The sequence below is a fragment of the Conger conger genome, chromosome 4, assembly GCF_963514075.1.
Source record: "Conger conger chromosome 4, fConCon1.1, whole genome shotgun sequence".
NCBI classification, from domain to species: Eukaryota; Metazoa; Chordata; class Actinopteri; order Anguilliformes; family Congridae; genus Conger; species Conger conger.
In genome coordinates, this window is record NC_083763.1 from 17,408,466 (window position 1) to 17,421,854 (window position 13,389).

The 13,389-nt window shown below is 39.5% G+C and overlaps 1 protein-coding gene across 1 annotated transcript; it reads left to right on the forward strand.

Moving 5' to 3' along the window:
- The first annotated feature begins 34 nt into the window (after positions 1-34).
- Positions 35-9,079, forward strand: LOC133126034 (cytochrome P450 2J2-like). The gene is made up of 9 exons (XM_061237833.1): positions 35-251; positions 1,354-1,513; positions 4,367-4,516; positions 4,652-4,812; positions 5,315-5,491; positions 6,025-6,166; positions 7,316-7,503; positions 8,068-8,209; positions 8,416-9,079. Exons 1-9 carry the CDS (start codon positions 51-53, stop codon positions 8,589-8,591), a joined length of 1,497 nt encoding a protein of 498 aa, XP_061093817.1. The 5' UTR covers positions 35-50; the 3' UTR covers positions 8,592-9,079.
- Positions 9,080-13,389: the final 4,310 nt, after the last annotated feature.

The window sequence follows — 13,389 nt, forward strand, 5'->3', positions numbered from 1 at the left end:
TTATCTAACTTGAGTTCATAGTCCGCTTGTGCTTTGTGTATCGACGCACGATGGACGCAATTTCTGTGCTTTCTTTTTGGGATTTGATCCACGCCAAGTTTTGTTTAATTTTCATTGCAGTGTTTTTGACGCTTACATACATTTTAAAACGCAGGTCTCCGAAAAAGTTACCACCAGGACCATGGTCATTACCATTTATCGGTGACATCCTTCGTATTGATGCCACAAAAATCCACTTTCAGTTGGCAAAGGTAGGTTTTGCTAATAGCCTATACCCACCTCCGATGAGAGGTATTTATCATATAGGCTACCCACATAAAAGTAGTGAGAGATGCATCTCAATATCCATTAATCTAATGGAGGCTCGCAGCCAGTGGAATCATGATATTTTACGGCGAACGTTTTTCATTCTGTATGCATTAATTGCAACACAAATAGCACCCGGATGTGTATACATCAGTATTGTTCAAAGACTGTCAAAAAACCCCAAAAAACATCGCTGTATTTGTTTTAGAATTTAAATTTGAATATTTGCCTGTGTCTGAAATGGCTAACCACTCACGAATTACAAATCCCTAACTAGTTAATGTCCATATAGTGAGCGATATAGTTTACTAAATAAACAGTGAATTAGGTGATCTTTCGCAATCGCAAAATGACGTATAGCCTACGCCTGCTGCATATCGCCACGAATTAATCACATTGCCGGTATCACATTTAGTTGGCTTCAGGTAAACGTCGATATCACTCTGTTCTTCCTGTTAACTATCTCAAGTCTTTTGAAAGTCCAGGAGTTATTTGGATTTTAGGCATGAGCTGCCTAAATACGGTGGTAGAATCTCCGAAAATATAAGCAGTAACGTTAGTGGGACCCAGCTATCACGGCCAGCCAGCTGATTTACAAAACTTAATTTAGTTAGCGTATAACATTAGCCTACTGAAAGCTGACCAGCCACTCGATAAGACAATGATTACCTACCAAGGCTAATCTCTCCCAAACCCAGCTCACCACTGTAGTAGCAAATCCCCTCCTTATATTGGATCATAGAGTTAAGTGTTTAAGTTTTTGAAATTACAAATATGACAAGCAAGGTATTGGGCAAAAGTTACAGACACAGGTTGTCAGGACATCATGGTAATGACTGAGCATGTTTGTTTTATTATATTTTCAAGGTGAGAATCTTGCATGGTATGCCTTTAATAAAAAAAAATGCAAATAACTATATTCAAATAAAAGTATATAGTTTTCCCATTTTTTTTAAACATAACCAATTAGATAATCAATAAAGTGAGCATTTTGTAGTTTAAGTAATGGTTACTCAAAAAATAAATAACTGAACATTTTCCCCACAGTTTGCTGAGCAATATGGAGACATTTTTACTATTCATTTGGGAACAAGGATTGTTGTCCTAAACGGCCTCAAACGATTGAAAGAAGCCTTTATTGAACATGGTGAAAATTTTGTGGATCGGCCTTCATTCCCATTGGCTGAAGACATTGTCCGTAACAATGGTACTGTAACTGATTATAACTTATTTGGACATACAGTGAGGTTCATATATTTTTGGACAGTGGTCCAGCACATTGGATTTGAAATGAAACATCAAATACCGTCCCTCAAAAAGTATTGGAACAGCAAGTTCAATTCCTTTGTCTTTGCTATACACTGAGGACAACTGAGTTTGAGGTCAGAAGATGTAGATGAGATGACAGATCCGAAGTTCAGCTTTCATTTCCTGGTATTTTATTTAGATTTTTTGAACATCTAAGAAGATGTTACCTTTTGTATCAGACCACCCAATATTTATGTGAGGAAAAGTATTGTGGCTGACAGGTGTTTCTTGTTGCCCAGATGTGTCCTGTTGAGATTGATTGGTTAAACAATAAATAGCTCTGAATGTCTACTCTTGGTTTTAGCCTTGGGTTCGGCTTGTGAAGACTGCATTTGTGTTAAAAAAGATAAACCAACATGAAGACTAGAGAGCTGTCCGTCTTTGGGAGAAAAGCAAGCTATTTTGCAGCTTAGAAAAGAGGGGAAATCGAGCAGAGCAGAGCCATTGCACAAGCATTGGGGATAGCTTGTACAACAATTTGGAATGTCCTTAAAAAGAAAGAAACCGCTGGCGTACTTTGCAACAGACATCGAAAAGGTTGATCAAGGGAAACAACAGCAGTTTATGACAGAAACATTGTGAGAGCAGTGAATCAAAACTCCAAAACATCAGTCAGTAACATCAAACAATCTCCACAGGGCAGTGGTGAAGGTATCTCAATCAACCGTTCGAAGAAGACTAGGCGAGCAGCAATATGGAGGCCAAAACAAGACATGTAAAGCACTCAACAGTAGTGAGAATCAGAAGGCGAGTTTACAATTGGCAAAGAAATACAGAGATTAGCCACAAAGCAAAGTTTTTTGGACTGATGAGACCAAGATTAACCTCTACAAAAGTGATGGAAAGGTGAAAGTTTAGAGAAAGAAGGGATCTGCTCATGATCCAAAACATCTGTGAAGCACATTGGAGGAAGTGTCATGGCTTGGCCTTGCATGGCTGCTTCTGGAGTGGGCTAACTAATCTTTATTGATGATGTAACTCATGATGTTAGCAGCAAGATGAATACAGAAGTCAAGAAAAACATTCTGTCTGCCAATTTACAGAGAAATGTGTCTAAACTAATTGGGAGGAACTTCATCATGCAGCAAGACAATGACCAAAAACACTTGACAAAGGACTTCATTAGTGAGGAAAAGTGGAAGGTTTTAGACTGGCCAAGTCAATCACCAGACCTAATTGTGCATGCATTTCATTTTCCTAAAGAGGAGATTGAAGGTAAAAAAAAACCCCCGAAGCAATACAACAACTGAAAGAGGTTGCAGTAAAAGCCTGGAAAAGCATCACAAAAGAAGAATGCAACAGTTTGGTGATGTCAATGTGTCACAGGCTTGATGCAGTTATTGCAAGCAAGTGATATTCTACCAAATCTTAAGTGTTATTTACTTTCATTCACTTAAATACTCTCTGTTGCAATACTTTTGCTCACCTAAAAAATGAGTGGTCTGATACCAAAGGTACTATGTTCAAATTAGTTTAACATGTCTAGGTGTAAATACCAGGAAATAAAAGCTGAAATGCTTAACTCTTGTCTTGTGTTCATCTTTTTATCTCAACCCCACATGTATTCAGTGTATTGCAAAAACAAAGGCATTGGCCTTGCCATTCCAATCCTTTTGGAGGGGACTGTATGTTAAAGTGGGAATTCTTTGGTCATCAACTGTAGAGTCCCATTGCAATTACTGAGCTCACCAGTGCTCTCTTTCTTCTTAATGTTTATGTTGGTACGCCTATTGTTCAGTGTTTCAGACTGCAATTGAATACACCTGACTAATCAGAAACCGCTGAGAAACCAAATTTCCAATTACATTTGTTCTCCTAAAATGGGGGGACTATGTGAGGAAATGGATGTAATTTCTACACGGATCACCCAATATGGATGTAAATACCTTAACATTTAAGGTGACAGCCTGCACTCATTGTTTCATTTCAAATCTAATGTGCTGGAGTACAGAGCCAAAAGAGCAGAAATTGTACCACTATCCGGATACTTACAAACCTATTTTCATGAATTTTGCATGGTGAACTGAATGTAAAATTAATTTCCTGAACATTTAATCAATGTGCAGAATTGAACAATGTTAGAACAATATTTTATAGCATACTCTGATACCCTCCAAAGTCACAGCAATTCGGTTTTGTCCCCTGACATGAATCTCTGGTCTTCATCTCAAGAACCATATATTCTGTGCTTTCTACTATACATACAATAAATTTATTAAAAAAAAGAAAAAAATTAACCGCATCATATCTTTTCATTCAAGACACGTATATTATTTTACAAAATGCCATGTAAATACTTTCTTTCTGCTGGGCCGCAGGAAGCCTATCATATGTGGCTTTGGCGTGCAGTGTACAGGTGCTCAATTGACCAGGTGGGATTGCTAAAGAATGAAAAGTTGACTCCCTGACCAATTGAAGCCTCCTTTGCCCTGGGCAATGCAATCGACAATTGCGCATCACCCCTAGGGAACTACTGACCACATTCAGCACTGTCTCAATTTGCTCCAAGACTATGGGGTTCATCCATGCATCCCAACGTGGTGCCTTAAAACAGAATGAGCCATCCAGCAACCCTACTATATATTTTTATAGAGACATTGGAACAATGCATGTGGGCCAATTGGAAAAGCAGACTTCTGAGACAAGTTCACATATCTCATGAAGATACATTTTGAGAAAGGACCATAATGTTTTTATGAGGCTTTGTGTTGTTCTTATTAGTTCTTAATTTACATTTTCTTGCAATGCCAAGGTTTGGTTGTGTCCAATGGCTATGCATGGAAGCAGCAGAGGAGGTTTGCTCTCATGACACTGAAGAATTTTGGATTGGGCAAGAAGAGTCTTGAGTCTTCCATCCAGGTAGAAAGTAAATGGCTGAGTGAAGCCTTCAGGAATGAACAAGGTAAAATATGCAGCAAGACAGCCTGAACTGATTAATATTAATAATTGGATTATAATCATGATTTATGAACATGAGCTGAGATCTTCAGTTGGGAGTTTACAGTAATTTTCATTTTTTTATTTCTTTGCTTTCTAGGCCAACCATTTGAGCCACAGTTTGTTATTAACAATGCCGTCTCAAACATTATCTGCTGTCTGGTGTTTGGTGATCGGTTTGAGTACACGGATCAACAATTTCAATATCTGCTGAGGTTAATGAATGAAGCCTTCTGTTTAGAAGGAAGCAGTTGGGCGCAAGTATACTTCTTATTTATTTATATCTTGTATTTCAGTAGGTGTATTTCTTGTGGAAGCTTATATTACATAGTTTTGATATGTTTTTATTGACATGTTTATGAATAATATGTATAATTTAGTCTTAGCCTTTGCCATCACCCTCACAGGCTACCTTGCAAACAAAAATAAAAGTTTTACATTGAAAATACTTGGCTAGTAGCACGCCTGGGATGGGGGTACACAGGTAACCACGTTAGAGAAATCAATTGCAGTGCAACGGCAGCACAGATAGTGACATTTCAGTGTATTGAACTACTGACGGCATTACAAAATGCATCTTTATACAATATAACGGCTAGAAAATTCAAAGTAGAAATTACCAGGTTGTACAAATTGCCAGTTCTTTGGCTTATCATATGTTATTATTATAACTGAACCCACGTAAGTGCATTTTAGTCTATGAAATTGCTTAATTTATTGTGAGAACAATGTATTTGCGTCATATTCAGTTTCTTTACTTTAGCTATACAACGCATTTCCTTGGATAATGCGTAAAGTACCTGGTCCCCACCAAAAAATATTTGAACATTGGGATAAGGTGATCTCCTTTGTGAAGTTGAAAATTAAGGAACACAAGAATGATTGGGACCCATCAGTACCCAGAGACTACATTGACTGCTTCCTGGCAGAGATGGAAAAGGTATTGACTGTAATACATTTTCGGCCGTTTTTATTTTTTCCCTATTTGGGAATGCTTAAAGCTAGTTGTTGGTACATTCCATTGTTGCAGCATCTTCCTGAATTTGGATGAATACAGGTTGGCATGCGTATCCTCTGAAGTGTTTGCTGCCAATTGCCTCTATTTTTTGTGCTCTGCAGTCCATCAGCTCAGCTGTAAAGCCTTGTCAGAGGAGTATGATTCATGCACAGCTGATGTAGACAGACTACATAGGTGTCCCGATTCCTACTGGGCAAAGCCCTCTATCCCAGAATGGCATTGTGGGCCACTGTGTGGCTCTAGACTGTGGTTTGTTGTTTGGATTCCCAACCATTGGCATGGTCAGGATTTGGTTCAGGACCTTATTACTGCAATGTATGCAATAGGAACCCCTTTCAGTTTTTCACTCCAGATAGACAAACTGGGAGGAAAAGTTTTGATCCTCAGACTTTTACAGTCTGTATTTTCCCAGTTGTAGTTCCATGCAAATTTAACATATTTCATTCATTCTGCAGTGGAAAAATGATGTGGATGCGGGGTTCAATGAAGAAAACTTGTGTTTCTGCACTTTGGATTTATTTGTGGCTGGAACTGAGACCACATCCACCACATTGAATTGGGGCCTGTTGTTTATGATCAAATACCCTGATGTACAAGGTAGGCATCATTCAAGCTAGGGAATAGTTCAAGCTATTCATTTAAACTTCAATTCTTCTTACTGAAATGTAACTATTTTTGTAATATCCCTGTGATTATGATCGTCTGAATTCAGATTCTCCCCCTGATGCACCCTCTGTGACCCATCAGATATGGGTTTATTCATGAGGGATGGAAAGAAAAAGAAAAAAACATTGGGACCAAAAATGTATCAATGCCAGTAAAGCAGGCCATCATTAGGCTACAAAATCAAAATAAATCAATCAGAAACATAGGCAAAATCAACTATTTGGTACATTGTTAAGATGCAAGGACGCACTGGTGAGCTGGTAGACCATGGAAGACAGTGTTGTGGATGACAAAAGAATCCTTGGAATGGTGAAGAAAAATGTGTAAATGTTCGCCAGATCAAGAACAATATCCAGGATGTAGGCATAGATGTGTCAAAGATGACCATCAAGAGAAGACTATGCCAGAATAACCAGAGGGTTCACCATAAGGTGCAAACCCCTAGTAAGCCTCAAGAATAGAATGGCCAGATTACAGTATGCAAAAAAACATACATTAACATACATAAAACCTGTAGTTCTGGAACAAAGTGTTATGGACATATGAGATGAAAATCAACCTGAGTGATGGAAAGAGGAAAGTGTCATAAAAAAGGAACAGCATGCCAAAGCACCCAAAGCAGTTTTTGTCAATTTTTTCTGATTTAGAATTTTGCCTTAGGTAGGAGCAACATTTACGATGGGTCCCAACCTGTTGTACGTGTCATGTAACTTGACATGCCTAGCAGTGTTTGTCAGCACAGCTTGCCTGCCACACTCAACATGGATCAAACTTTCAAACTTTGCAGTTCAAATATGAATCACGATTCAGCAACTGCATGGCGTATTTCTTGCCTCAAATGTTTTCAGAAACGTCTTGGGTGGATTATGTATAAAAAGGGATGTAAATCGTACATGAGTACTGAGTGAAAACAGCAAAAATAGGTCAATGTCCAAATACTTACTGCATTGGACTGCATTATATGTTCTTAAAATACATTTAATGAAATTAATATGGAATAATATAACATGTACCAATCAGTGTAATTATTGCAGTGTATATGTGAAAGATACAGCTGTATTGTTTTGTATTTATGTTTAGAAAAGGTGCGTGCAGAAATAGACCATGTGATTGGCCAGTCGCGCTTGCCCTCCATGGCAGACCGACCCAACATGCCCTACACTGATGCTGTGATCCATGAGATTCAGAGGATGGGAAACATTTTACCCCTCAATGTAGCCCGTATGGCTGTCAAAGACATGCAAATTGGAGAATACATCATACCAAAGGTACAGCGTCTGTTTGTATACTTTTAAGTTGATTGTTACAGCATGCTGCCGTTTAGGATATTTTCTATTTTGTTGTTTAACACTTTCGTCCAAGAAGCTATACTCAGTGACCACTTTATTAGGTGCAGACTTGGTCAAATGGTTCAGTTGTTCAGATCAATGGGGGAGAAATGTGATCCAAGTGATTTTGTCTGTGTAATGATTGTTGGTACCAGACGGGGAGGTTTGATTATCTCCAAATCTGCTGAATCTAAATCATCAAGTTTACAGAGAACTACGCAAAAAACAGAAAAGATCAGGAGAAGGCAGTGCTGAAATACCCCTTAAAAGGTCCGAGGAGAATGGCTAGACTAGGTCAAACTGACAAGAATGCGACAGTAACTCAAATAACCACAGTGGTATGCTGAATTTCATCTCTTAACACACAACATATCGAAACTTGAAGTTGAGGGACTACAGCATCAGAAGACAAATACGTTAAAAAAATAAGTAATAAATACCTAATAAACTAATGTACTCAAAATGCAGATTGGGATTGATGCTATAATTTACCTTTTGCTCTAGGGTACAATGGTGATGGCAACTTTATCATCTGTGCTTTTTGATGCGAGTGAGTGGGAGACTCCCCAAACCTTTAATCCAGGACATTTCCTGGATGCAGAAGGGAACTTCAGAAGAAGGGATGCCTTCATGCCATTTTCAGCTGGTACCATCCTTTCTGCCATCCCGTTATAGCCAGTTACAACTTACCAATTGTAATTTTTTGCTGTTGCTCATGTAACCTTATTTTTTAGTAATCTTCACCTTTGTAGTCATGAATGCATTTTCATATTATTTAATTCTCGAGCAATCATTTAAATACGAGCATGCAGTTCTGAAATGCATAACCGCATGTATTTTTGGTTTCCTAAGGTAAGAGGGTGTGTCTGGGGGAGCAGCTGGCTCGGATGGAGCTGTTCCTCTTCTTCACGTCTCTCCTCCAGAGATTCACCTTCTCTCCCCCACCTGGAGTAGAGCCCTGTCTTGAGTACAGAATGGGAGCCATCCACAGCCCCAAGCCTTACAAGCTCTGTGCTGTCCCCCACTAAGCATAAACCCGCCATCAAATATGTTGTATTGATAACATAACTTCCGAATGAAAACAAATACAGTGATATCTTAAACATTAATTAAATGATTAATTTGATTTACAGTATCTATTATTGGAGGCGACATGGCTCAGGCAGTAAGAGCAGTCGTCTGGCAGTCGGAGGGTTGCCGGTTCGACCCCCCGCCCGGGCTGTTTCGAAGTGTCCCTGAGCAAGACACCTAACCCCCAAATGCTTCTGACGAGCTGATTGGGGCCTTGCATGGCAGCCAATCGCCATCGATGTGTGAGTGTGTATGAATGGGTGAATGGAGAAGCATCAATTGTACAGCGCTTTGGATAAAGGCGTAATATAAATGCCTGCCATTTATTGCATTATATATGTGTAACCACAAGATAAAGATACTGAATTCCTCTTGGAAAGATTCAGCAATTAAGGGATAATAATAGTGCATAATAATGAAAAGAGCAATTACTTCCCATGTGTGATAAGGGTATTTGATTCTTCCATTAAATAATTATTTTTTGGAGTTGTTTGTATTTCTGCATTCTGCGTGTCAATATACATGCTACGCGAGGTATGAAGTGCAGAGAACCAAGGCAGGAACCAGGAGAAACCAAGCGATTTATTAAACTAAAATTAACACACGCAAAACGGTAATACACAGGAATAAAAATAAACATTGGAACAAGGGACACTACCAAAGGACTGGAACTCAGGGTAAACCAGTAACAGAAAGCAGAAGACACCAAAGCAAGCAAACACAAGGCAGGACACTGCCACTCTGTGCAGCTAAACAGTGAACAGGGGCAAATTAAATACAGAGGAAAACAAGCAAAAGCTTGAAAGAATAATCAATAATGACAACAATAATGAGGGCAATATTAGTCTTTTGCGAGCAGGGATAGAGAATGAATGTACATTTAAAATATATATATATACAGTCCCTTCAAAAAGTATTGGAACAGCAAGGTCAAATCCTTTGTTTTTGCTATACACTGAAGACAATTGAGTTTGAGGTCAAAAGATGTACACATATATATTTCAGAATATTTTCAGAATATTTTTATCTAGATTTGTTAAAGAACTTAAAACATATCACCTTTTTGTATCAGACCGCACAATCTTTTGGTGAGTATTGGAACATGTGACTGACAGGTGTTTCTTGTTGCTGTTAGGGGAGAATGCCCTTTTTAACACTTCACAGGTGAGCATCGTCTGATGAAACAGATCCCAGTAAAAACAATGATAGCTATACTTGAGTTTAACTTTCTTACTAAGGCCAATCAATTATTATAGATAACTATTAACTATTACTTCTATCAGCGCTATCAACCCAGTCCCAGAGTGTTAGTGAGAGCATACCGGCTCTTGTGTTTGAATCACTGCAAGAGTGATTGGCCCATCGGCCAAATTAGGTACCTTTTAGTGATTTACTATGGCCTCATCTGAGTGTTCTTTTTTTTAGGATCACGTATTGATTACCCCACACATAAACATCTCAGAACTGGACCGGAAACCATAATCCTTCCTCATAGGCGATGGCTTACAATCCCTTCGTGGGGTGGGTGTTTCGGTTCAAGGGACTCTAACCCCTGGCAGTGTACACTGTCTGTCCGCGTCACAGACTCCGAGACTGTTCTGTATAGGGAAGAACCAAGTTAGCGATCCCATCCTCGTCGCCAAACTGTTAGGGGAAAATGGCCTTTTTAACATTTCACAGGTGAGCATCGTCTGATGTAACAGATCCCAGTAAAAACAACGATAGCTATACTTGAGTTTAACTTTCATATTTATTTGCAAAGAAATTACAGAAAGTGAGAAAGCTTACCGGCTTTCTGATTTGAATCGGACATAGTAAGACTCTTATACACACTTTTCCAGAAGGCGGGGCTTTACCAAAACAAAAAGACATGAAGCTGGCCACAAACATTTATCAGTTTTTTGTCTTTTGAATACCCCTTGTTGACCTTGCTGTAAGACCAGAATGTGCTAGCTGAGAAGACATTAAGGTCAAAGGCTGTCAGCTGGGAGAGAGACAGATAAAGACTCATAGTAAGCACTTAATTCAGAAAGTGGTCTAATAGTAATAAGGATTAACACTAAAAGGTTATTTATAATCATGTGATTGTCTTTATGTTAACACATTGTCAATTAAGAATCAATTAAGGAAATTGCCCTTACATTGCCCAGATGTGACTGATTGACTGCTTGAACAATAAATATACTTTTCAATAGTTCTGAAAGTCTACTCTTGGTTTTAGCCTTGGGTTTTGCCTGTGAAGACTACATTTGTGTGAAAAGATAAACCAACATGAAGACCAGAGAGCTGTCTTTGGGAGAATTTTGAAGCTTAGAAAATGGGAAATTGAACAGAGCCATTACACAAGCATTGGGGATAGCTTGTTCAACAATGTGGAACTTGGAATGTCCTGAAAAAGAAACTGCTGGCCTACTGAGAAACAGACATCGAATAAGTCGACCAAGAAAAACAACAGCAGTTGATGGCAAAAACATTGTGTGCTGTGAAGAAAACCCCCAAAACATCAGATCAATCTGTACAGGCCAGAGGTGAAGGTATCTCAATCAACCGTTTGAAGAAGACTTAAAAAGAAGCAATATAGAAGCTATACCACAAGATGCAAGCCACTCATCAGTAGTAATCAAAAGGCCAGATTACAATTAGCAAAGAACTACAGAGATGAGCCACAAATGTTCCGGAACAAAGTTTTATGGACTCATGAGACCAAGATTAACCTCCCAAAGTGATGGAAAGGCCAAGTGTGGAGAAAGAGGAGCTCTGTTTATGATCCAAAACTTACAAGCACAGCTCTGAAGCATGGTGGAGGAAGTGTCATGGCTTGGGTTTGCATGGCTGCTTCTGGTGTGGGCTCACTAATCTTTATTGATGATTTAAGTCTGGTAGCAGCAGGATGAATTCAGAAGTCTACAAAGACATTCTGTCTGCCAAAATATGGAGAAAACTAATTAGGAGGAACTTCATTATGCAGTAAGACAGTGACCTAAAACACACTGCCAAAACTGACTTCATTAGGGAGAAAAAGTGGATGGTATTAGACTGGCCACATCAATGATCAGACCTTAACCCAATTGAGCATGCATTTCACCTCCTGAAGAGGAAATTGAAGGGAAAAACCCCCACAAACAAACAACAACTGAAAGAGGCTGTAGTAAAAGCCTTGTTTGGTGATGGGTCGCAGACTTGATGCAGTTATTGCAAGCAAGGGATATGCTACCAATTATTAAGTGTTATTTACTTTCATGTACTAAAATACTCTCTGTACCAATACTTTTGCTCACCTAAAAATTGGGTGATCTGATACCAAAGGTACTATGTTCTAAGTAGTTAAACATATCTAGGTGTAAACACCAGGAAATTAAAGCTGAAATTCTGATTGTCTCATGTTCGTCTTTCTATCTCAACCCAAAATGTATTCAGTGTATTGCAAAAACAAAGGAATTGGCCTTGCTGTTCCAATACTTTTGGAGGGGACTATACACTCAGTGAGTACTAGACCTGTAGAGGCAGACCTGTCCACCAGCATGTTAATGCAAATATTTAATCAGCCAATCTTGTTGCAGCAACTAAATGTATAAAAGCATGCAGACATGGTCAATATGTCTCTTGAGTTTGCAGACAATGGTGCAAAAAAAACATCAAAACATCCAGTGAGCAGTATTTCTCCGGGCAAAAATGCATTGTTAATGAGAGAGGTCAATGTGAGAAGGGCCAGACTGTTCGAGGCTGACAGGAAGATGACAGTAACACAAATAAACATGCATTACAACATAGTGCATAGGCTACAGCAGCAGAAGACCAATACATAAAAATAAAATAAAAAGTCTAATAAAATAAATACCTAGTAGTATATTAATAATTGTGGTGACATTTATTAAAGAGGCCTTTCCAAATAAAGTGGCTCAAAGTGCTTATATCATCCATCCATCCATCCATCCATTATCTGAACCCGCTTATCCTGAACAGGGTCGCAGGGGGGCTGTAGCGTAGTGGTTAAGGTAAATGACTGGGACACGGATGGTCGGTGGTTCTAATCCCGGTGCAGCCACAATAAGATCTGCACAGCACAGCCGTTGGGCCCTTGAGCAAGGCCCTTAACCCTGCATTGCTCCAGGGGAGGACTGTCTCCTGCTTAGTCTAATCAACTGTACGTCGCTCTGGATAAGAGCGTCTGCCAAATGCCAATAATGTAATGTAATGTAATGTAATGTAATGTAATGGGGCTGGAGCCTATCCCAGCATACATTGGGCGAAAGGCAGGAATACACCCTGGACAGGTCGCCAGTCTATCGCAGGGCACACACACCATTCACTCACACACTCATACACTCATACCTATGGGCAATTTAGACTCTCCAATCAGCCTAACCTGCATGTCTTTGGACTGTGGGAGGAAACCGGAGTACCCGGAGGAAACCCACGCAGACACGGGGAGAACATGCAAACTCCGCACAGAGAAGCCCCGGCCGACGGGGATTCGAACCCAGGACCTCCTTGCTGTGAGGCGGCAGTGCTACCCACTGCACCATCCGTGCCGCCATGTGCTTATAACAGCTTCCTCAAATTATTTTTTTCAGTCTGCTATCTGACTGTCAAAGAGTAAAGTCTCACATTGACCTTGACTTTGGCTCAACAGTTTGGCTCAACATGTCTATTTACTCCAATAGCATAATTAACCCTGTAACTGACACAAGCAGTCAGAGCAGTCTGGTTTCAAAGCCTGGTTTCAGTCATAGCAGTCAGGCCTTTAAACATAGT

Coding starts and splice junctions, on each gene's coding strand:
- LOC133126034 (XM_061237833.1), top strand. CDS start 51: ATGGACGCAATTTCTGTGCTTTCTTTTTGGGATTTGATCCACGCCAAG. Junction 252..1,353: donor TCCACTTTCAGTTGGCAAAG/GTAGGTTTTGCT, acceptor TTTTCCCCACAG/TTTGCTGAGCAATATGGAGA. Junction 4,517..4,651: donor AGCCTTCAGGAATGAACAAG/GTAAAATATGCA, acceptor TTTGCTTTCTAG/GCCAACCATTTGAGCCACAG.